A 25,737-nucleotide genomic window follows, 5' to 3' on the forward strand; every position below is an offset into this window, starting at 1 on the left:
TTGACAACTTAAGAGATTATTTTTGATTGCCGGGGTCCACGCACATGGGCGGGACTATTCACTAGATTATGACTATAACAGAGATACCCCTACTACAGAACTGGAGTTACAGGACAGAAACTACTCCTTCTCTTACTTGGAAACGCTTCCCCGTTCTCATCTTCTAAGGCCTGCAGGTAGTTCATAAAATACTCCCTCCAGTCCTCCCATTTCATCACAGGATACCCTGGCTTGGGGAGGAACATGAGTGATGAAGGCTGGGCACACATTTCCACCCTCTTTTCTGGTTGTGCCTCCTCACCCCTGGGCCTGCCTGGTGCACCTGACCTGCTCGGGTGTTCGCGTTCTTGCTGAGGGCTGGGCGCGCCCTTTCCTCTTTGCAGCGCGTGCTCCGCCAGGGCCCCCGATGCGTGGGCTGTGCTGTATGTGGCCCTGCAGGCGTGCCGCTTGAAGTCGCTCGCTCCCTCCTTTTTCTGCGCCTGGCTCTGGTACTCACTGTGGGCAGCACCCGCTTTTTCTTTCACCCGCTTTCGGCAGGCTTATCGTGGGCGTGGTGCCCGTGGGCTTCTGTCCTTGACCTTTGTGGCCGTGCAAGTCCTGTCGTTTGCAGCCGTGGGCGGACATGGTAGTGCTCCAGCTAGGGCACCGTCCTCTGCCGCTCTCTCCCTGTGCTTTCCTCCTGGTGTCGCCTATCCACTGGCCTCAGTTCCTGCGGGGTGTAAGGGTTCGGTCCTGGTGGCTGGCTTGTCTTCTATATTTATGACGTTTTTTTTCTGCCGGATCCCACCTTGGTCGCCACTGTAATGTTGTGAATTCACCCCAGGGACCACATGAGACTTGGTGCTGGTTAGTGGAACTATTTATTTCAATTGTCAGGAGAGCGCCAGGAACACGTCCTGACTGTGTCCCAGACTCGCTCTCAATGCCGCCCAAAATGGCAGACACGCTCTACGTCATTACGCAACGGCGTAACAACTGGAGCGCTACACTACAGTGTGATTCTGTAAAAAAAACGCAAAGTTAATTTTTATACAGAAGTGCGACTGGCAAAATCCTTTCCTCTTCAGACGGTATCCGAGTTTAAGAAGCGAGAATAGTCCACAAAGTTAAACCTAACTCATGCTATCTCACTGACTCCGCCTTCCTCTCTCTCTCTCTCTTTCTCTCTCTCTCTCACGGAAATCATATCTGCTTTGGTGCCCACTATTTTCCGACATGTCATAAAAGAATTCTCTCATTTTCTTGGGAGTAACCACAAAATACAAAGTGGAGCTACAGAAAGGAAAAAAATGCAAAGTGCACCTGCCACCGAGGCTCACGTGAGCGGTCTATGAGGTGACCCGCACCATTTAGCAATGTGCGCTGGTCTACTTTAGATAACCCAAAAAACAATTGAGCAGACACTTTACAGTGCTGGGGCACATAGTTGTTAAAATACATATAGTCAGGGCTTTAAGTGGGCCGGGTCTTGCCGGTGCTGATCCCCAGCAGTTCTAAACAGCAGGTGCTGCGACGCGTCCCTACTGGGCTCGCCGGTTTTGCCCTCACCTTCATGGTGAAACACAAATGTTCACTCTGCAGCAGTACCACCCTTCACTGCCTTTGACCTACCTACAAAGATTTTCGTTATAGTACTTTCACAGAGTCGTCATTTCAGAACGGAAGCATTTTCAATATTATATACAACAAAGCCATAGTTTATGAAAGTGATAATAACAATTGCAAAAGCCAATAGTCCTGCCTTGTTGTAGGTGTAATGTTACTTGTTGTATCATATATATGGATGCAATGACAGAAGCAGCAACATACCAGTTTGGCGGCGGATGTATGACGTTACAACGCATACTTTTACCACGCATACCATTACAACGCGGTATTTACAACGCATACCGTTACAACGCATAGCGCTTAGAGGTGCTGGATAGTGGTAAGTATAATTTTATATTCCAACTCCAGTCCCCGTGGACACTAGGGAAGGTGTTGGATATAAAATTATACTTATTCCCTATCCTAGAGCGCCCCCCCAGCGCAATGCGTTGTAATGGTATGCGTGGTGATGCCTGTGTTGTAGTGGTAGTGCGTGGTAAAAACTTTGTTGTATACCGTTTGGCGGCACACTATGCTAAGCACAAATTTTTGCTTAGGTGTTTTTAAGCCATGCCCTCAATTACATTGACCACCTCCCTTTGAGAGACCCCCCAGTTTTTTCATCCCACTTAAAGGCATGTGTATAGCGAGATAAGATAGCTGAGTGCTAGCCCTCTGCGCAATAGGACTGGAACAGATATCTACTGAAGTGGGCCGGGGCACATATGCAGAGAAACCCACAGGGACGAGAAGGTAGATGATGTTTTACTCTCCTAGGGTGCCAAGACACATGCATTACTGGAACCAGTGCTTTAAGTCTTTAAGTGGGGAAAAATGAGTGCAGTGAAGGGGCGGGGATTGGGGCGTGGCTAAGGGTATAGACAGGAGGCAAACATTTAGGATTTTTTTGGTAATACAGCACCTGTTCTACCATCTGTAGATCATTTTTTTTGTCTAGGCGTGTACAAAAAGATTCTTTTAACAGTAACTTTCGCATTCTCTGTGTGAAATTTGACTCTGCACATGTGGCACATGAAAGCTATTTGTATTTTCACATTATGCACAATTATGGATACTGTGGTCATTTTGTGAAAGAAACATGCATAATGATAAACCATGATCCCTTTCTAGTTAGGAGATTGACAAATCACAAGTGCAATAGATAAGTTGCCTCACTGCAAGTTAATATAAGGAGTGATAGTTTAAGAGAGGCAAAGAAGCATTACATATGGGGTGGTAGGTTGAAGAACGTTGTTGAGTTCACTCTTCAGTGACATTCAGATTGAGGTCAAGTGATTTGCCCATGTGGGGCACGCAAAGAAGACCCTGTGAGACTTGGGGGTTCGCCACTGTTGAAGGATGTCCAATAGATTTAACTTTCCTTGATTGCAGATGTGGCTGTGGCCTCAAGTCTAAGCCCTACTCACTTGCTTAGTTATGCACACAGTCTAAGCATGGGGACAGAGGCACATGCCAACAGGTAGGCATGTGTGTATTGAAGGGACAGGGCAATGTGCCATTCAAAGGAGCATAGTACAGGATAAGCTGTTTTGAAGTTTGAAGCTGTGGCACTGTTATTGACGAGAATAAAAGTCTCTAAAAAAATATGTTTTCCATTTATAACTGATATTATAATTGCATCTATAACTTTTATATTTGTTTATAGATCAGCATTTAAATGGGAGCTGCAAAGCGTTTGAGGTGCCTACATTAGAATAGATTGTTTGCACCCCAACAGCATTCTTGCAGGACTCTTATTCAAACACTGAAAACTTAAAGGCTATTATAGAGTAGCCAGATGACCAAACATAAAAATAGCCTTTCCTAGAGACTCCCTTGTGAATGCGCTGTTACATGGTGTCCACACAGATTTTCCCCTTTCTTTGTTCCTGCTCTCTCTCCTCCTCCTATCCATGAAATACCTATTTTTCATGCCCACCCGTTTATTCTCACCTCTTGTCTTTTGTCTGTATCACATACCTAAACCTTTCCCATGCCAATTTCTCCTTTCTGTCCCTCACCTCTTACACCATTTTTTCCTTTCATATATTTGTCTATCCACAGTTCTCCTTTCTCTCCTCTGCCTTGTCTGTCTTAATCTCCCGTGCCCTGTCTCTTCCTCTCCTGTGGGTCACTTCTCCTTCACTCAGTTGCCTTTCTTCATTCTCTTTCTCTTATTTTTCTAGAGTTTCTTCCATCTCTTTTCCATCTTTATTAATCACTCTGCCCTCTTTCTGCTTCACTCTATCTCCCTACCTCTCTTCCCCTTTCTCTCTCTTTAATCCAAGCAGTTGTGTAGAAGAGCAGGCCCATTCCTTGCCCCTCTATTCACATGACAGGCAAGGGTTAGCTCAATGCAGATTAATGTTGGTCAGAAACCCAGTCAGAACACCTGTGTCTGGTAAAGTGCACCCGGTGACCAGGCACACAATCGGCCTGCTCCAAAGAGTACCCGAACAGAACAGGACGGGCAGACAGATTGTGCTTACATCAGCCTGCACATCAAGTCTCATCTTAACATAATCAGGCAATGAGAATGGGTGGTTGTGTGAGGTATATCGATGCAAGACACTATTAATGTGCACACAATGTGCACTCATTCAAGCAAGTGAAGACACTGACTCTGTTGATTGCAGCCCAAGCTCTGCTGCCTGATCACACCCTGCAGCCAACCAATCAGGTGTACTCTGATTCACTCACAGTCCAGGAGGAACTAATAACTGCATGCTGCTAAGGCCCTGTGAGTACAGGTACTCCCCTTCTCTGATGAAAAGCTCCAGTACTCAAGGGAAGAACATTGAAAAGCGCTGGTACTCAGTACAGTTGAGTCCTAGCCCGTTTAAAGCACTGACTGGAACGTCTTGGGGACGCCCAGTCTGAGCGGGCTGACTTGATAAGCACTGCGCTGAGAGGGTCGGTGGGTAGGGTGATGTTACCAGAATTCCTGAGATGCCCACAATGCATAAAAAAAAGATGCGGACTCAAGCTTAAGTTTGACAATATCCCTTTATATGAAGGCTAGGGGATGCATGGAAGATTGGGGGAGGAATTGGGAAGGAGGGGGGGTTACTTTCACTGGTTATATCTGTTTTTCTTTTCTCTTTGCTAACTGGGGTACTGTTCTGATTTATCCTCATTCACTTCTCTCTTTACTGATGATCAAAAGTGAAGCATCATATACTGGAAATGTGGTATGAACCTGAAGCCAGTGAATCGTGACATGGCTATGCACTCTGGAGGGTGGTACAGTGTCTAGTAATTTGTGAAGTATATTGAAATTATATGTGTTTAAGCCCTACAGTACTGTACTGAAGAACACAAATGCCTCACAATGTCTGTTGGTTTTGTTGTTTGAAATGACAAAAAAACAATTTGTATATAAAAAACAAAAATGAGCACACTGGGCCATATGTATTAAGCAAAATTACATCCGCAAACGCCGAAATTCTGCGAATGCAATTTTGCCAAATGGTATGTATTAAGGTAAAATAAGGAATCGCTAAATTTGCGATTCCTTATTTGGCGATTGCATTTAAGGAATGGTAAATTCTGCGATTCCTTAAATGCAATGTAAGAAGCACCAAAAAAGTGCAATTTGGCCTTAAGGAATGGCAAATTACCACCAACTTCAAGTTGGTGGTAATTTGCAATTTCTTTGAAAAATGCACTTTTTTCGCATTTCGCATTTTTCAAAGTGCAATGTGAAATACATACATGCCCTTAGGGCATGTATGTGCGCCACATGTGCACCCATGCTTATTTCAGGGGTGCATCAGCGTGTCCTTTTGACACCCCTACGCCCTTGAAATTTTTCTCAATTTGAGATTCTCAAATTGCGAATCGCAAATTGAGAATAACTTCCCATTCATTCCTATGGGCCTCCTGGCCCATAGAAATGAATGGGAAAGTATTCCTTAATTGCGATTCACAATTTTCAAATCGCAATTAAGGAATATTAAGAAATCGCTAAAAACTGCTATTTTTTACATAAAATCCTATTTGCAATGTAAGAAGCACCAAAAAAGTGCAATTTGGCCTTAAGGAATGGCAAATTACCAATCAATCAATCAATCAATCATACCATTTGTATAGCGCGCTACTCACCCGGAAGGGTCTCAAGGCGCTTTGGGGAGGGGTCCGCTACTGCTCGAACAGCCAGGTCTTGAGTTGTTTCCTGAAGGCGAGATGGTCCTGTGTCAGCCGGAGGTGTATGGGAAGGGAGTTCCATGTCTTGGCTGCCAGGTAGGAGAAGGATCTTCCTCCGGTGGTGGCTCTTCGGATGCGTGGTACGGCGGCGAGGGCGAGGTTTGTAGAACGTAGCTGACGGTGGGTGTGTAAAAGGTCAGGCGGTCGTTGAGGTACTTGGGGCCCAGGTCGTGGAGAGACTTGTGTGCGTGGGTAAGGAGCCCGAAGGTGATCCTTTTGCTGACGGGGAGCCAGTGCAGGTCCCTCAGGTGGCCGGAGATGTGGCTGCGTCGGGGGATGTCCAGGATGAGTCGGGCAGAGGCGTTCTGTATGCGCTGGAGTCTTTTCCGTAGTTTGGCTGTGGTTCCCGCGTAGAGGGTGTTCCCGTAGTTCAGTCGGCTGGTGACGAGGGCCTGGGTGACCGTCTTCCTGGTTTCGGTCGTGATCCATCAGAAGATCTTTCGGAGCATACGCAGGGTGTTGAAGCACGATGAGGAGACGGCGTTGACCTGTCTGGGTATCGAGAGGGAAGAGTCCAGGATGAAGCCCAGGTTGCGTGTGTGGTCGGTTGGCTTGGGAGCGGTGCCCGGGAGGGGGGCCATCAGGAGTCGTCCCAGGCGGAGGGCGATGGTCCCAGGATGAGGACTTCCGTCTTGTCTGAGTTCAGTTTCAGGCGGCTGTTCTTCATCCATTCTAAAAAATCGCTATTTGAGAATCGCACATCAGGATGTTGATACATATGGCCCTATGAGTTTCTGACACCCACAGGGCACTGCATAACAGGGCTGGACTGGCCAGACCGGGAATCGGGCGTTTACCGGGTTGCGATTATGTGTTTTAGGACCTTGCGGTTCTGGGTGGACTCGATAGAGGAAATTCGTAGTTGGATAGGAGGTGTTAAGATGTGATTTTTTTATGGATATTACTCCACAACCTAGGCCCAGAAGGCATAAGAGTATTCCAGAATATAGTCCCAGTACCACAACAAGCAGCAGATGACAACGTGTTCCGATACGCAATAGCGGATTTAAACAATCATTACAGACCAGCGCTGTGCACATCCATAGACAGATACAATTTCCAGCAAAGGAAACAAGCGGTGGGAGAGTCCATTGATGAGTTTGTCGCAGCCCGAAGAAACTAGCAATCACGTGTAAGGTCGGCGCCTTGCATGATGATTTCATTAAAGACCAGATAGTCATACACACAACGAATTCGGCCATCCAAGACAAGTTGTAGGTGAATGGTGACGTCACCCTGAAAGAGGTCAACGCCATGGTAAAGAAAGCGAAACTATCCAAGAGGTGTCCGGACGCGGAAAAAAGAGACGCGGCGACCAGGCCGTTGGTCAACAGGATCACAGACATGGAACCACCAGAGAGGAGCAAGGCAACCGCTGCGGAAGGGAAGACGCAAACCAAATGAACACCCCGGGCAGATAAAGGAAGAAGCCAAGCCAAAGAGATCAAGAAAGAGTGCTACCGATGTGGCAGCTCATCCCATGCAGTGTATGACAAACGATGTCCAGCCTTCCGCGCCAAATGCATGTTCTGCAGAATTAAGGGACATTTTGAGAAAGTATGTTGCTGCAAAAAGAAGAGACCGACAGTAAAGTACATAGCCCAGGAGTCTGGGGCAGAAGGAGATGACGAAGAGGTAGAGAAGGACAGCGTGCTGTGCGTAGAAGAGCACATACTGGGCATTGACTGCAACCGCTCCAAGAAACAGCAATGTGACCTGGTGATAGGGGGGATACCGATCAAGATGGTGGCAGACTCAGGGTCCCCATACACTATAATACAAAGAGCGGTGTGGGATGATCGCTTCAAACGCAACCTGGGACCGAAGCTAGAGCCTCCGGACATTCGGCCGGTCACCTACACGTGTGAGCCCATCCCAATGGTAGGATTTCGGATCTTGAAATTTGACTCCAAGGATCGCAGTGCGGAGTGTAAGTTGTATGTCGCCGAAAAGGGTCCATCAGTGCTTGGATGGATGAATCAAGGTGACATGGGCATACAGCTGGATCCGGGAGGTACCACGCAAGTCTTGATGACTGGTTCGGAACGACGACCTGACACCACCAAATTAGAGGAGGAATTCCCCACAGTGTTCAGGGGTAAGGTTGGGAAGCTGACGAAATTTACACACAGGATTGATCTGAAGGCTGACGCAAAACCGGTATCCCACAAGGTGATACATATACCGTTAGCCATCAGAGATGTGGTGCAACAGGAATTGCAGAGGCTCGAAGATAATGGCATCATCGAACCATTAAGCTGTGCAGAATGGTTGGCACCCCTGGTGGTGGTCAATCAATCAATCAGTCAAGGCATTTATAGATCGCACTACTTACCCGGAGGGTCTCAAGGCGCTTGGGGGGAGGGTGGGGTTCCGCTACTGCTCGAACAGCCAGGTCTTGAGTTTCTTCCGGAAGGAGAGGTGGTCTTGGGTCAGGCGGAGGTCGCTTGGGAGGGTGTTCCAGGTCTTGGCGGCCAGGTAGGAGAAGGACCTTCCTCCTGTTGTCGCTCTTTGGATGCGGGGGACGGGGGCGAGGGCGTGGTTGGTGGATCGGAGGCGGCGTTTGGGAGCGTAGAAGTTGAGGCGGTTGTTGAGGTAGCTCGGGCCTTGGTCGTGTAGGGCTTTGTGTGCGTGGGTGAGGAGACGGAAGGTGATTCTCTTGTTGACGGGGAGCCAGTGCAGGTCTCTCAGATGTCCGGAGATGTGGCTGCGTCGGGGGATGTCGAGGATGAGTCTGGCTGAGGCGTTCTGGATCCGCTGGAGTCTCTTCTGGAGCTTGGCGGTGGTTCCGGCGTAAAGGGCGTTGCCGTAGTCCAGTCAGCTGGTGACGAGGGCCTGGGTGACCGTCTTCCTGGTCTCGGTGGGGATCCACCGGAAGATCTTCCGTAGCATGCGCAGGATGTTGAAACAGGACGCGGAGACGGCGTTGACTTGTCTGGTCATGGAGAGGGAGGAGTCCAGGATGAAGCCCAGGTTGCGTGCGTGGTCTGTCGGTTTGGGTGCGGTGCCCAGGGCGGGGGGCCACCAGGAGTCGTCCCAGGCGGAGGGCGAGGAGCCCAGGATGAGGACTTCCGTCTTGTCTGAGTTCAGTTTCAGGCGGCTGGTCGTCATCCACTCGGCTGCGTCTTTCATCCCTTCGTGGAGGTTGGTTCTGGCGGCGGCGGGGTCGTTGGTCAAGGAGAGGATCAGCTGGGTGTCGTCGGCGTAGGAGATGATGTTGAGGTTGTGTTGGCGTGCGATGGCCGCAAAGGGGCTCATGTAGACGTTGAAGAGGGTAGGGCTGAGCGAGGAGCCCTGAGGAACGCCGCAGATGACTTCCGTGGCTGCAGATCTGAATGGTGGTAGGCGGACTCTCTGTGTCCTTCCAGCGAGGAAGGAGGTGAACCGTTCCAGGGTCTTCTCCTGGATTCCGATGTTGCTGAGGCGCTGCACTAGGGTGCGGTGGCAAACAGTGTCGAACGCCACAGAGAGGTCTAGGAGGATGAGGGTCGCTGTTTCACCGTTGTCCAGCAGGGCTCGGATGTCATCGGTGGCAGCGATGAGGGCGGTCTCGGTGCTGTGGTTGGCTCGGAAGCCAGACTGTGAGGGGTCGAGGGATCCATTTGTCTCGAGGAAGGCGGCCAGCTGCTTGTTGGCGGTCTTCTCGATGACTTTGGCTGGGAACGGGAGGAGCGAGATGGGGCGGTAATTCTTGAGTTCGGTGGGGTCCGCTGTTGGTTTCTTTAGAAGAGCGCTGGTGGTGAGGAAACCTAACGGTAAAGTCCGCCTATGTGTGGACTTAAGGGAACTAAATAAGAACATAATTGTGGAAAAATTCCCTCTGCCCAGGATAGACGAGATGCTGGCAAAGACCAAACGGATAAGGTGTTTTTCCACCATTGACCTCACCTCAGCCTATCATTAGATAGCCCAGCATCACACGAGCCGAAAACTCACATTGTTTATAACACCATTCGGATGTTATCAATTTCGCAGCATGCCGTTTGGACTGGCGTCTGCAGCGGTGGTGTTCCAAGAGCTGATGCACAGACTGTTCACGAACATAGAGGGGGTACAATACTTCCAAGATGATATCTTAGTGATGGGCAAAGATCAAATGGACCACGACAAAAAGCTGCCGGAAGTGTTGCGGACCTTGGAACTTAATAGACTCACGGCGGAAAGGGAGAAGTGCTGATTCGGAATGTCCTCGGTTACCTACCTGGGCCATGAGATCAGCAATCAAGGTGTCGCGCCCAGACACGCCAATGTCAGAGCCATCTGTAATGCGCCACCCCCGAAGAGCAAGGATGAAGTGAGGTCATTCCTCGGGATGGCAGAGTACTACAGTAAATTTGTACAGCACTTCGCCACCAAGACCCACACTTTGCACCTACTCCTGAGAGAAAAGACAACTTATGAGTCGACGGACGAGGCTCAATGAGAGTTCCAAAGAATCAAAGAAGATATCCGCAAAGCCATCCCCTTGCAGGGATTCGATCAACAAGAAGAATCCATATTTACCACGGATGCCAGTGAGAGAGGCCTAGGAGCCCTCCTTATGCAGAAGACAAAAGACGGGGAGATGGTCACCATCAGTTTTGCGTCCAGGACACTGTCCCACACAGAACAAAAGTTCAGCGTAATAGAAAAGGAGATGTTAGCCGCTGTATGGGCCATGGGCAAGTTCCGGCAATTTATATAGGGGACCAGGTTCCGACTCAAGACAGACCACAAACCCCTGATCAAAGTACTAATGTCAAGTGGGCATGAGAATGCCACCCCACGCATTGCCAAAATGACTTTAAGCTATTGGATTACAGGTACGACGTGGAGTACATTCAGGGAGCAAAGAACAAAGTGGCGGACTATCTCAGCCGAGCTTCCGCCATGGAGGAGGCCCCCCATACATGGAAGATGAAGGCGACAGCGTTGCATTCATTAAGGACCATGAAAAAGTAATAAGCGAACAAGAGTGGGAGAGAGCGTACGAAGAAGACCAAGACAATGAGAAGGTGAAGTACTTCATACTCCTAGGGCGGCCCGAGAAAAAACACTTGAGACCTGAGCAGAGGAAGTTCTACGAAGTGGGAGGAGTTATCCGTAGGGGACCGAGGCACATTTTTGTTCCGAGGTGAAAAGGTCACCCCCCCTGCTGTTCTAACACCCCGTTTGATGGCTATATTGCACGAGGGGCTCCTAGGCATCGTAAAGACAAAAATGAGGGCGAAATTGATGTATTGGTGGCCAGCGATGGACAGTGGGATTGAGAAGTATGTCAGGGAATGTGGACAGTGCCAAGGGGCTGACAAGTCACAAACCTTGATGCGCCCCTCTCTGGGAAAATTTGACACCCCGTGGGAAGAGTTGTCCATTGACACATTGGGTACGGTGTTGGACACCCATGGAGTACAAAAGTATATAGTAGTACTCATAGACACGTATTCTGTGGCCAGAAGTAGACATCCAGGAAGACATGGACACGGAGAGAGTGGTAAAGTTCCTCACTGCTACCTTCATCAGAGAAGACATCCCCCACTCCATATTGAGTGACAATGAACCTCAGTTCATCTTGGAGAGATGGAACAACTACATGGAAAGGAATGGCATTAAGATAATGCATACATCCATCTATCACCCGGCCGGCAATGGACTGGCCGAGAGGTTCAACCGAGTCATAATGGGCTCCATCCAAGACGCAATAGGAGCGGGAAAAGACTGGGAAAAGGAGGTGAAGAGTACCCTATGGGCATACAGAATCACCCTGACATGCACAGGCGACAGTCCCTTCAAATACTGAGAGGAGAGCACCCGTTCACAAAAGGTAACCTAGCCTGGAAGGAACACACCGTAATGAGCAAATGGTCCCCTGCGGCCGTCCATTGCAATTTGGAGAGAGCCCAGAGGATATACACAGAGAACTATAACAAGAGGAGGAATGTGAAAGAGACAAACTTGGAAAGAGGAGAATGGGTCAGAGTCAAATTGACCCAACTGAAAAGAAAAGGGGACTGTAAATTCAGTGAGCCCTTACAAGTGAAGGAGGTGTACGACGGGGCTGTTAAGTGATGGAAAAACATGGTCCCAAGACAGGATGGCAAAATGCAACAAGATATTGCAGTGGGCCCGAGAGGAAGAACCACAATCTCAAGGGATTCAGAACAGACTGGAGGACAGTGCCCCGTCGCAGGAAGGAGAAAGGAACTCAAGGATGAGGGGAGAGGAAGAAGAGTTGGAAGGAGCAGATGATCCTGTAGACATGGAATTCCAGGACAAGCCCCAGCCAACCTCCAAGGAGAAAAGCTCCCCTGCCAGCTAGTAGAATGGTAACCCCCTCAGATGCAGAGAATGCGGAGAGTCCTCCTGTTACCCCGGTAAGGCACACCCAGTCGGAGAGGACAGTGGTAAGACCAGCAATGTACAGAGATTATGAAATGAGAGGAAGTGGACATCCGGGTGGCTGATGGACAGAGAGACTTGCATGTCGTATTTGTGTATAATTAAAGAGGGAGCTATGTAGTGTAGCGCTCCAGTTGTTACGGAGTTGCGTAATGACGTGGAGCGTGTCCGCCATTTTGGGCGGCATTGAGCGCGAGTCTGGGACACAGTCAGGACGTGTTCCCGGCGCGCTCCCGACAATTTAAATAAATAGTTCCACTAACCTGCACCAAGTCTCCTGTGGTCCCTGGGGTGAATTCACAACATTACACACACTGCTATTATCAGGGGCTCATCCAGGACTCTATTGTGGTTAGGCATAAGCCCTATTTATTAAGTACAGTAAAAAGAGTTGGCGCAGCATTTGGGGACCAGAACGTGGCGCAATGTGCCTAGTTTTCTCCTGAAGCTAAAGAATGGGAGTTCTGCAGGGCACGAGTTGGGGGTACACGCAGGTACACAGCATCCACCCACTCTACAAAGTGTTGACACCATCCCCCCAGCCAAGAAGGTGGGCCCCACAGAAATGTGATGAACGTGTCCCTGTGTATTTTTCTTAAAGAAATGGGGAGGTACCCTTCTTTTGGAAAAGGGATGGGTGTACGAAGAAAAAAAAACAGTCTTCACTTTTCCTTTTTTTATATTTGGGAAGAAATTCGTTCTTCCAGACCCTCAACTTTCACTAGAAAAAAGGGGGGGACTAACCCCTAGATGCATCAAGCATCCATTTTGCGATTCCTTATTAGCGAAAAATAAGGATTCGCTAATAAGGAATATCAAAATGCTATGCATGAAGAAATCGCTTAAAAAATAGCGATTTCTTAAAATTCCTTAATTGCGAATTGCAAATTGCAAATTCATTCCTATGGGCCTAGAGGCCCATAGGAATGAATGGGAAGACAATCTCAATTTGCGATTCTCAATTAGAGAATAGCAAATTGAGATTGCAATTTCAAGGGTGCCAGGGTGTCAAAAGGACACCCTGTTGCACCCCTGAAATCTGCATATGGGCACATCTTGCACACACACATGCCTTAAGGGCATGTTTGTGTGTAAAATGGAACTTTGAAAAATGCACTTTAGTGCATTTTTGAAAGTTTTTGCAAATTACCATGAAGTTCAACTTCATGGTAATTTGCTCCCCCTATTAGCGAAATCGCAAATTTTTTAACTTTAATGCATTGCATTTAAGGTATCTCAATTTGAGATTCCTTAAATGCAAGTAATAGCAATTTTGTGATTTCTTAAATTGTGATTTTAGCATTTGGGATGACGCATCCCACAAAAAAAAACGGTTGCAAAGGGGAAGATTCTGAGAATCTGCCCCTTTGCGAGCGGTTTTTATCTTCATGCATCTGGGCATAAATGTAGGATAGAGTCTCAACCAGGTTACCAAATTTACATGTTAATACAGTTCTACGTAATAACCAAAAACAGTTGCAAAGGAATGTAATATTTGCCTATTTTATTTACCAGTACATTATATCATCATTATTCGTACATTACATTAAAAGCAATTAGCCACAATTTTATTTTAAAAAAAATATATAGAATACATATTAAAAAAAATATTTTGAACTGTCAAAATAATTTTTTTATTATGTATTGTATATATATTTTTTAAATAAAAATTGTGTATAATTGTTTTTAATATAATATACGAATAATGCTGATATAATAATTTACTTGTAAATAAAATAGGCAAATATTGCATTCCTTTGCAATTGTTTTTGATTATTACGTAGAACTGTATTAACATGTTTTTGTAAATTTGGTAACCTGGTTGAGACTCTATCCTACATTTAGTCCCCTCCTTTTTTTCTAGTGAAAATTAAGGGTCTGGAAGAAAGAATTTCTTCCCAATTATAACCAAAGGAATAGGGAAGCCTGTTTTTTTCTGTGTAATTTTCTGACACTGGACACGGTCAGCAGCTCCTGCACGTTGTCTGCTTTTGATTCCCAGCAACAACATGCAGACAGCGAGGGAGCATTTTTTCACCTCAAGTTGGGCCGAGGTTAAGGGGCCATCAGGCCTCCTTTTGCTTGAATATCCTGACTAGAGGTGACCTGGAACCTCACTCTTAAATGTAAATGCCACAGAGGGGAAACAAAGGCACACAGCTTGTTATTTCTTCACAGGTACTTAAGAGAGGCATGCTTTTGCCTTTGTTCAGCCCTTGTATTTAAGAGATGCATGCACTGTAAGATTGTCAGGTGTGTTGGACTGTCCCAGTATTTACACAAATAACAATTTCAATAGCACTGTTTTATTTTTTTGATAGCGCTATGCAACCCAATGCAGGGTATCCTAACTCTTTACATAACATACACATTATGCATTGACAATAAATCATGTAGATGAGTAAATCAATGTACAAGATGAGTTACATGAGGCAGTGAGGGTTAAAAGGTGTAGGAGTCACATGTCCTTCATAGCTCACTGTGCTGTACTAGAAGGATTACAATGTATGAACTACAGGTAACAAAAGGATCTCTGTGTTAAAAAGCAGTAACCCACTTTACTATCTACATAAAATACAAATCTGTCATCTGCATGTTAGTTGATGTGCTTTGCAGGAGACACAATAACCTTATACTACTTTGATTCAAATCTGGGTTTCACAAAACACAGATCTGTCCAACAAGCTCGTTCACCTCCAGGGTTATGTCACCATTATTAATATTCCCTGAGATTTACTGGAAACATTTACAGCAGATGCCTTAACCCAATCAAATGTTTTAAAAAGTAGACTTTGCAACCAATTAAAGCACAACAGATCTACTACCATTCTTCTCCTTGTTGCCAGGTTTAAAAAAAATATATGTATTAGTTTAGGACCTGATTCTGGCTCAACCCGGCACCAAATCTCATTTGTTAAATCTCATAACATGCTTAAATGTACTCCTGATATACCTGATAAACATGTGTGAGGTCTTAATATCTGATGTCACTTCTTGTGATGTCACTTCCAGCGAGGTCACTTCCTGTGATGTCACAGGCAATGTCATGCGTCATGACATCATGCGCTGTGATGACACACGTCATGATTTCACTTGCATACTGCCTAACCTGGTTAGTCCCCCCAATTCCTTTTTTATGACTTGTGCCCTGGAGTTATGTGATAGTATATAATCCAGGACTATGATTTTCTCCGGCTGTCTAATATTTAGATACTCGAATGCCAGTGTGTTCAGCTCACATCCACGCTCAGAGCACGCAAACTACAAAATATCCTGACCGAGGTTGATCATCTCTTGAGTGGAGATAATTGTCATAATCTTGGCAAATCAATTCTTACCTGGTCTCTGTGTCCTCTTGGCATATTAGAGGCTGTTCCTCACACCAGTGTTACTAGGCAAGCCTTGTAATCATTACTTAGGAATTGGAAGTGGAAATATGCGGGTTTCATTAGTTTCGGTTTTCAGTTTTTCTCCATTGACCCCTTCACCGCAGGGGTTATTCCCCATGGCACAGGGGGGGTGCTCGTGACGAGCCCAGCTCATCAGGAGGCACATTGGAGCTGGGCTCATGACAAGCTGGGCTCGTCACGAGTTCGCCCACTGATTGATTCTCCCGCACAGTCAGGGAATCAATTGCGCGTGGAAGGGCTGCAACTATTATGACTGGGCTCGTCATAAGCATGGAAGGGGTTAAAGACATGGCTGTCAGTGGCGGCTCTGAACCTCTTTTCTAACTTCTGTAGTGGCAACGGTTGGCGTTATTAAGTATCTGGGGCGTGTACAATTGTTGCCACCTCCCTATGGCGCTAAGTTAATGGGATAAGGCAAATGTTGCAAGTAATCCAAGAAGTTTCAGAGTACATTACTGGTAAATTAGCTCAAGTGGATAATGCACTCACTGCAGAGATTTATATGTAATCTGTTGGTCACTGGTACGTACAAATATTAACAAAATGCTTAAAAGGTTATTGTAGCTGCTATATATGCAAATATGTCAACCCTCCTCCCCTGAGCCATGTAACTTTTTGTTGCAGAACTCTTCCCTTATTCTTTAACTTTCTTTATAATACACATGCACCATATTGCTTTCGCTCGCCACTTACTCTCACCTGCTGTGTATAAAACAATTGAACATGAAGTCAGTGCCCATGTCTGTTGCCTGCTAAGGGTGTAGTCTCAGTGCATCCCGTGACTCGTAAGCCTTTCTTTGAAGAAAGCCAGTTTACGAAGACCCGAGTCAAAGACTAGATGACAAGTGTATGCAGAGCATGTGAATCTACAGCACTACACACTATAAATAGGTGCTTGAAGGGTAGGTAACATTTTCCATCTGGTGGATACCCTATCGGCATGCAGGAGCACTGCTGTGAAAAGCTTCTAGATCCAGACTGGCGCCTGGGGACGTTCTAAAAGTGTGGAATCTGCTGTTAGACAGAGTAGCCATCAGAAAGCATGTTACCAAATGTAAGTAACTTGTTTGTTAGGTAGCACTTTTGTATGGTTTCCTATATAAATTGTTGTTAGTTGAATAATTATATATAACCAATTTACTTAACATTAGCAGGTATGGTGCATTGAATAGGCAATTCATTTTTCTCTGCCCCCTCCTAAAAATGCAGGATTCAGTTGTTCTCTCCCTCACTGCTCTAAAAAAGATCAAACACATTTTCTTCACTTTTCCTTTTGTAGTTACTCGTCTTTTTCAGAGACCTTTATCATGCAAACCTTACATTTCTCATTTTCTCTTTCGGCAAACCTCTGAAATGGTATGGCATGGTGGCTTCACCTGAACGGCTCTAGGTCTGGAGCCCACAGTGTGGCTGTCAGCTGGGTCCCCTTTAACTTCAAGACTTACCCCCAGGCAGGCCATAACTTTGACAAAAGGAAGGAGTCATCATGGTGTACTGATGAGGAGAAAATAACAGCCTACAAACTCCAGCTACAAAACAGCAGCTCCATACGGCATACAGTGAATATGGATCTTGGCCACTGTAGTTAATACTGATTTTTCCTCTGAAGTGAGTGTCATCAGAATTCTAGGTTGCGGAAATATTGAGAAGCCCAGCAGGAGTAGACCGTACATTGGCGTGGTGTGGCTCACTGGTTAGAGGCGGCAGACCCGGGAGCAGAAGTCGGCCGGGACCAGGGTTCAATTCCTGACGCGGCAGGGTCGGGGACTTTGGTCAGCGGATTTGATAATTCTCGCTTCGGTGCCTACTCTAATTCAGGGGTCCCACTCGGCAACTCTGGGCATCAGCTTGCCTAATCTCCACAACGCCCCCTCCAACGCCGGGGATGCTTGGCTCCACCTCGGGGACTCCCAGCAGGGACCATCCCACAGGGAAAGCCAGGACGGGTTCCCCAGCGTTACACAGCGCCAGGAAACTTCCGGGTAACAGTGCGCTTTACAAGCTCAAACATAATAATAATAATAATTGGCAGCTTGTGCTGCTAGGGGAGGGCAGCTAGGAAGGTGTCCACCCTCTCCTCACCTTAAATATAACTGAAATAATTTCTTGAAAGTGTATTTCAAGGATCCCCTTCAGCTAAAGTCTTGCTTTGTTCACTCCTATTTATCCAGGTAATGAGGAGATGTTTCCCTTCTATTTGATCATCCAGCAAAGGCAGCCAATGGCCAACAGCCTGATTGTTCAGTATGGATGAGACTTCTCCAGTGCTCACTAGATATAGGCGTTTAGAAACTGTTGAGGTCAGCTTTAAAACAAATTTGTCTATCACTCTGTAACCAGTGACGGCTCCCCAGGACTGATTGTGGCCATAACTTCACCCCCGCAAACACTACTGTCATATGAGTCCGCTTTTTGGAGTTAGGCGAGTCACTCAAGGTTGCAGCCAGGCTTGAATCAGGGGCCCAGTTCTAGCTCAGATCGAGTTCCTCTTGGATCCTCGTGTCAAAAGCGAATCTACTCTATTTATGTCTTTCTTTACTAAGCCTCCCTATCTGCCCCTCGTGAAACAGAGGGATGTTGCCCAGAGATGTGCTGTGGCTATTTGCAGATGGGCTTTAATGAAGACTACGAAGTGCTTCGAAGGTGCTTGGAAAGTCATGGCAATGATTTTTCAAAACGTTTGCTGCAAGAGTGGACGATTTGAAAATTTAGCAACATTACACCTCTCTGCAAGCTCTTTCACAGCACACTACAGGCCAGCAGATCTTAACTTCCACTTTTGCCCTAGATGGTGATGAAAAATGTAAACCTCCTCCTGGTATGGTCTCATATGAAAGCCACGCTCTGGACTTCACTTGAGTCATGTGAAGCCTTCAGTGTGAGCTTGCAGAAGGGCAATGTTGGCACATTCGGGCTGGGCCACTGTGATTGTCCTGGTGCTCCCTTATGCCTACCTGCGACTGCCTGGCCAAAATCTGATAACCTGCTTTATTTTTATTTAAACACATTGTGCTACAGCTGTGTAGATCCACTAATTTCGGCCCAGTGACCATAAGAGCAGTAAGACTGACTTTGGTTAGGTCAAGAACAACACAACCAAGCTATATTGCATTTGTATATCCCTTAGCACCCCTCTGTGGGGCGATGAAGCGCTTACCCACACGGATATCAAGCTACACCATGTAGGGGTTGTTGTTAAGATTGTGTTGTTTTTGTTTTGAGCCTATATGGAAATCGTTTTCATGTCGCACTTGACGATGACTGTGGTTTGGTCATCATGTTATGGGATGCAGTGGCAGGTGGTGTGATGGGTGAAGGAGAGTGAGAGATAGCTTCACAAATTGTAAATATAATAAGGACTAAGCAGCTTAGCCATGTTGGCTGCACGATGCTGTGTCCCTGTACACCAATTGGTGGAGCTGGTGGGTTGGTGGGTGTAATCCGAGAAAGCTCAGTGATCCTTTAAATACCATTTTCCATCTAAAATCCAGCCACTTTGTGGACTAATGTATATCAGGTGGGAATTGGCCCAGTATTCCACACCTCAGACTTTTTAATACTAAGGGCATCAATAACTTGGAGGAGTTCTGCAGAAATACTCATACACTTGGGAAACAAAAGTCATGGGGTGAAATACTCCTGAATTGCAGATATCACTAACTCAGTGGGGCTAGTAAATCCTGCTACCAGCCTCATTGGTAAAACAGTGTGACCCTCAAGGATGCTATTTGTGGGGGGTTAATCGGGGATTTGTAATGTCTTGATTTTCCAATGCTCTCTGTAATCTTCACTTTTGAGAACAGAGACTTAGTAAATAGTGGTGAAGGCGGTTTCCAATTTCAATACTTGTGCTTATATAGTGCAAGAAATGATGCTCTGTCTTAAGCTCCAATGACCTACAACCCTTACAGTTTTCCTTTTCTGCCTCTTTTTTCAGAGGTGACTGCCTTGGAGGATGTCACTTTAGGCAGTGAGCAGATTGAGGTGCACTCGCTCACTGCTTCTGTGGTAGCCCCAGAGGAGTTCAAGCAGGTGGGACTAACAAAGGATGTTCTCTCTGCTCACACCCAGAAAGAAGAGCAGGAGTATGTGGACCGATTCCGGCTGCAAATCCTGCAGTCCCCTTACAGCAGCTATCTTCAGCAGGGCAACAGGAGCAAAGGATGCTCCAACGAGTTGGGTAGGTATATGCTGCTTGACATCATCTCTGTACATGTATTGAGTGTAAGTGCATTCCACAGCCATTGCATGATATTACCTTTAGTGACCACGTGTCCTGTACTGAATTAACATAAAGTTAATTGCAAAAAAGCATTGGTGAAGCCAACCAGTCTCATTTTTTATGAAGCAAAAGTGCTTTCTTCATTGGTAGATAATTTTGTATTTGTAGTTGTATGTGAATGTGCACTACTGCAGGCCCACTACACTTTTTTAACATGTCAGTCATGCCTCTAGCCACATTTGGGCATCACAAAGCATTAAAAAAATATGCAAATTAGACCATGAAGAACATGGGCGCTCCTGGCCGCCCTACCACATTTTCAACAGAGCTGCCGACACCAACGCACCCATGCTCTGCCACATCATCAACCGCTCCCTTGCAACCGCCTCGTTCCCTGATGACTGGAAACACGGTGAGAACCCCCTCCTGAAGAAACCCTCGGCGGACCCCACCAACCTCAAAAACTACAGACCCATCGCCCTGCTCTCGTTCCTAGCGAAAGTCATCGAGAAAGCCATCAACAGCAAACTCGCCACATTCATCAAAGAGCACAACATCCTCGACTCCTCCCAATCCGGCTTCAGAAAAAAACACAGTACGGAAACCGCCCTCCTCTCCACAATAGAAGACATCCGTACCTTCCTGGACTAAGGAGAAACAGAAGCCCTTACCCTCTTTGACCTCTCCGCTGCGTTTGACACTGTCTCTCACCGCACCCTAATATATAGACTCCACGACGCACGTATCCAAGACAAGGCCCTCGACTGGATCCGCTCCTTCCTCTCCGGCAGAACGCAGCGGGTCAGACTCCCCACCTTTATATCTTGGACCTTACACCTACCACCTTCGGAGTCTCCCAGGGGTCTTCCCTCAGCCCTACGCTTTTCAACGTCTACAGGGCTCCACTCACCCCCATTGTCAGAAACTACGGACTCAACATTGTGTCATACGCAGACGACACCCACTTTCGAAAAGGCATGGAAGCCATTGCCAAATGGATGAAAAACAGCTTCCTACAACTAAACACCAACAAAACGGAGGTACTCATCATGGGCCCAAACCCCCAACGCCTGGAACGACATCTGGTGGCCCCCCGCCCTCGGAAGGCCGCCCACCCCCACGGACCACTCTCGCAACCTGGGAATCATCCTGGACTTAGAGCTCAAAGTGGACCGCCAGATCAACTCTGTCTCGTCCTACTGATTCCACACCCTCCGCCTCCTACGTAATACCTTCAAATGGATACCCCTCAAACACAGAAAGACCGTCACTCACACCCTGATCACCAGCAGGCTTCACAACAGCAATGCACTCTATGCCGGAATAAACAAAAACCTCACCCGCAAGCTGCAGAACATCCAAAACGCTGCCGCAAGACTGGTTCTCAACCTGCCAAGACACTGCCACATCTCCCATCACCTGCACACACTCCACTGGCTTCCCATCGAAGCTAGAGTCACCTACAAGATGCTAACCCACGGTCACAAGGCCCTCCGCGACACCGGACCATCATACCTGAACAACCGACTCAAATTCCACACACCCCAAAGGACCCTACGATCAGCCCAGCTCTCCTACACTGTGGTCTCCCACACCAGAAAGACCAGATCAGGAGGCAGCTCCTTCTCCTTCCGTGTGGCCAGAGCCTGGAACGACCTTCCGCTCCACCTCAGACATCCAACATCGCTCCCCATCTTCGCAAAAAACCTCCAAACCTGGCTCTTCGACTGACCCCCTCCTTGATGGACTGGAACATGCAACCCCCCACACCCCTCAGCGCCTTGAGACCCTTGCGGATGAGTAGTCGCGCTTAACAAACACCTGATTGATTGATTGACAGACTGTTGCAAGCAAATTCATGAGACAGTGATTTACAAAACTTGATGAAACTTTTTGCAGAGCAGAGATTGTTTCTAAAACAAATAGGCTTTATAAACCGCTGCCGTGCCACTACCAAAATCGGATTTAGACAAACTAACAACACATGTATAAAGACTTGCACTTCTCTTTTACAGAAATCAAAACTTTCTGTGGTGCTTTCCGATTTATCCCATTCAAAAGTCTGGGTCTTTAGTGGCAGAATCCCCAACCTGATTAAAATTATGGTGCGCCGGACCCTTTTTTTCTAAAGAAAAGCATATATATTATTGCCGAGTCTTGTATTCTAGATTATTTACGAAGTGTGCAAAGTATTTAAGCTGTGAACAATGTTCTATGTCCAGATTTTAACGTATTCTTGGAGTCAAGTTCTTTAGGAAAAGCTTCAAGTGTGCAAGAGTCCAAGAATTCAAAAGTGCTACCTCGCAACAGGACTGGGTTAGTGCAATACTAAGATTCTTTTTAAAAATATGATGCGAGGACTCATTTCTGAAAGTCTCCAATCGCATAACTTAAGGACCCCAGGTCTGCATGTAAAAGATTATGGGCCCAGCGAAGTATATTTGTGATGGTTTTTGCGTAGGCACTAACTAAGGATAACTCTAAGTGTATTGCTTGGACAGGGACAGACTGCTTAACTCTTAACAGTTTACGTAATAAAATCCCTTGTCTTACATTTAATGGATGCCAAGCCTTAAGTGAAATATATTGTAAGGCATATGTTAAAATTGGTGGCATTTTTGAGCGAAAGACCTCAAGCAAGGCTGAAAGGGGGAACGTCCTTTACAACGGAACATTTACAACGAAGTACCGTTACGACGCAGGTTTAACAACGGAAGTCATTACAACGACTTTCGCTGGATGGCGCTCTAGGATAGGTAATAGTTTATTTTACTATCCAACACCTTCCCTACTATCCACAGGGACTGGAGTTGGAATAGTAAATTAATCTATTCACTATCCAGCGCCCCCCAACGCAAGTCATTGTAACGACTTGCGTTGTAAAACTGCGCCGTAACGGTACGCGTTGTAAAAGCACGCGTTGTACCATCATACATCCGACTGAAAGTGTATATTCCCAGAGGAAGAGTAAAATCTCTGTAGTGCGCTGACATGAGTTTCAGCCTTAAGACTGATGTACTGAAAATGGGAGGAATTTCATAATGTCTGAGCAAAGATTCGCACCAAGTGAGTATATTCTTTAGCAATCTCCATGGATTTATCGTCTAATGTCTAATTAAAGTGGAGATATTGCTTTCGCCCTCTAAAGGGAATGACTTTTGTTTTAGAAATATTTGGAATAAAGAAATTTTCTTTAGCATAACGATTTAAAGCATTTAAGTTTCTTTGTAGGCCAATGGGAGTAGGATCTAAAATTACTACATTGTCAGCGTATATCAAAATGTGTATGTCACTAGAAGCTATTTTTGGCGGGAAATTAATAATTATTGGAAAACACTCTGGGGGGTCACTTATATAAAGGGAAAATATAATTGGGGCTAAAACACAGCCTTGCTTCAATCCATTCCTCGTAGGGATTAAACTTGTTATTCCATTTTTCCACCCATTTGGACTCTACACCATGTTCCAGAGTGTAATGATTTAATTATAGTGAGTAGATTGTTAGGTATGCCAAGCTTCACTAACTTAGTTCAGAATGTTGGCCTATCTGCACGATCAAAGGCAGTGGTAAAACTGACAAAAACACAGTATACAACCTGCTTCTTTGATACTACATATTTATCTATTAATATTTACAGGGCTGCAATATTGTCTGTTACAGAGTGCTTTGGCCAAAAACCTGCCTGGGTTATGGGTATCAATTCTTTTGAAAATGCCCAGTCTTTCAGGTGATCCAGAACGCACACTGCAAAGGTCTTTCCGGTAGCGTCCAATAGGGCTATCTGTCGATATTTATTAGGCATCATCTGTGAGCCTTTTTTAAGATAGGGACCACAATACTCCCCAACCCTGATTTTGGAAGTCTCCCTGCGCAAGAACAGTGGGAGAATAAGGGGGGCAAAAATTTGATCCAATCTTCGGGATTACTTTGAAGGACTTTACTCAGGATTTTATCTGGGCCTATTGCTGCAGATGATCTTACGGCCTTTATGTGATGGGCTATTTGTTGCAGAGTTGGGGCGAAAGCGGCTTGAAACTTTTCCTCCTTTCTGATCAAAGATTGTATTGGTTTTACCAAATTGTGAAAGTTTGGTTTGTAAAGCTCAAGTAGATCATTTTCCCACTAGGAAGGAGATACTAGAGAAGATTGGAGAGGTTTCCTTGTGCCCATTTCTTCTGCTACTATCCTCCAGAAATCCTTACTATATTCGCGTTTTACTGCAATTTAAATATCCACACAATTTTTGATCTTTTTCTACACATCAGATTTTCTCCCTTTGTCGTTGTTGCACTTTTTTCGACTCTGTGATCTCTTTCTGTCTGGTCCAAGAATATTTTGAAAATTGTAGTCTGATCAAACCATTTAAGCTTGATGTTACACAGTCTGGATGCTTTAAGGCTAAATATCCTCTACGCTTGCCATGCCTAATTGTATGTCCGGTCAAAGAGGCCACAATCGTAGATACAGTATCCTCATAAGTTAGGGTTACTCCCCTTTTCAGGTCCCTAGTTTTGCACAGGATCACGTCAGATACTTTGTGGCTCTGCTGTTTAAAAGTTAGCATTTACTGCAAGGTTATAATGGACTTGAACATATATATCTGGCTTCATCTCAGACAACCCCAGAGAATGGTCTCCGAAGGCTGCAGAGTGGCTCTGCTCATGCAAGGGCATCCTCTCAGGTAAAACCCAGCTCCCTGCCTTCAGGATTAATAAGGTCTGCAATAGGGGAGACCAATAGGTATTTACATGTAGTGATTTAGAGAAATATAGTGACCCTATATCTCAGTAAGTGGTGCAAGCACCATCTTACACAGTCTGGAGTAGCAGGCCTGTTGTGTCAATTAGAGTGGCCTCTCATGGGTGGCATAAAACATGCTGCAGCCCAAGGGAGGCCTCTGGGGTACATATGCCCTGGGTACATGGTTTAACATATACTAGGGACTGATAAGGGTACCCCAGAATCCAATCTGGAGTGTACCTAAAGTACATGCATTGCAATTTAAGGGAGAAAGCAGATATGCTGGGGTCCTGAATAGCAGGATCCCAGTCAGACTAGTCAAAACCCAGCAAAACACCAGGACAAAAGTGGGGTAACCTTGTAGTCAGATCCTACCTTCCTACACCCCTCTTCTCTTTCAGTCTGCCATGTATCAGCCCAAGTGAAAATTACTACAATTCTCAGAGTCCCTACTTCAAAAGCTAAGAGGACTTTGAAAGTGTGAAGTGCATGAGTTTCCTGGTGAGTGGTGTTGACACAGTGCAGGTACTACTAAACTGTGAGAGGGCCATTAAGCTATCTTCCCCATTACAGCAGTGGCTGAGCACCTTTGGATGGACAGCCACTTATGGAAGCAGGCAGAGACTGAGGAATCCTTAAACCCTGTCAAACCCCTCTGCCTGGGCGGTCTTTGACGACACTTGCGGAGCGAGGGAACAAAGGCAGTCCTGTGCCCTACTGTTTGCTTGGCAAACTCCCTCCACCTGGCGCAATGCAAAAGGAAATGTAAGTGCTGGTGCTGGTGCTGGTGATGAGCACCAGATGTAGCCGAAAGGAAAATGGCCAATGACGGGTGCACACCCGAAGAGGTCCTCTAGATATGCTGTCTGTCCCCGACACAAAACAGATTAAATGGAGGCTTACTGTAGTGAGGTTCCGTGAAATTGCTAATGCTATTAGGCACTTAGGGCCACATGTATTAAGCATTATTGCGGTCGGAAACTGACAATCTGTCTGTTTCCGACCGCAAGAATGCTTTTATATATGCATGAAACACAAATTGCGATTCGGTAACACTTTAATCACAATTTGTGTTTGCGATTCAGAATTTGGAAGGGGAGTATTTAGGGCGTCCCTTCCAAATACCGAATCTGAATGAGATGTATGAATGTCTTGCGATCGAATTACGGTCACAAAACATTCATGTTTTACCG

General features: G+C 46.2%; 1 protein-coding gene across 1 annotated transcript in view; it reads left to right on the forward strand.

Moving 5' to 3' along the window:
• Window positions 1-25,737, forward strand: part of LOC147711685 (period circadian protein homolog 2-like) — a 233,182-nt gene that overhangs the window by 53,473 nt on the left and 153,972 nt on the right. The window contains exon 3 of the mRNA XM_086919517.1: window positions 19,519-19,761. Coding sequence (XP_086775643.1) covers window positions 19,519-19,761 — 243 coding nt within the window. The remainder of the gene's footprint in view (window positions 1-19,518; window positions 19,762-25,737) is intronic.

This window comes from Lissotriton vulgaris, chromosome 5 (assembly GCF_964263255.1).
Source record: "Lissotriton vulgaris chromosome 5, aLisVul1.2, whole genome shotgun sequence".
Classification (NCBI taxonomy): Eukaryota; Metazoa; Chordata; class Amphibia; order Caudata; family Salamandridae; genus Lissotriton; species Lissotriton vulgaris.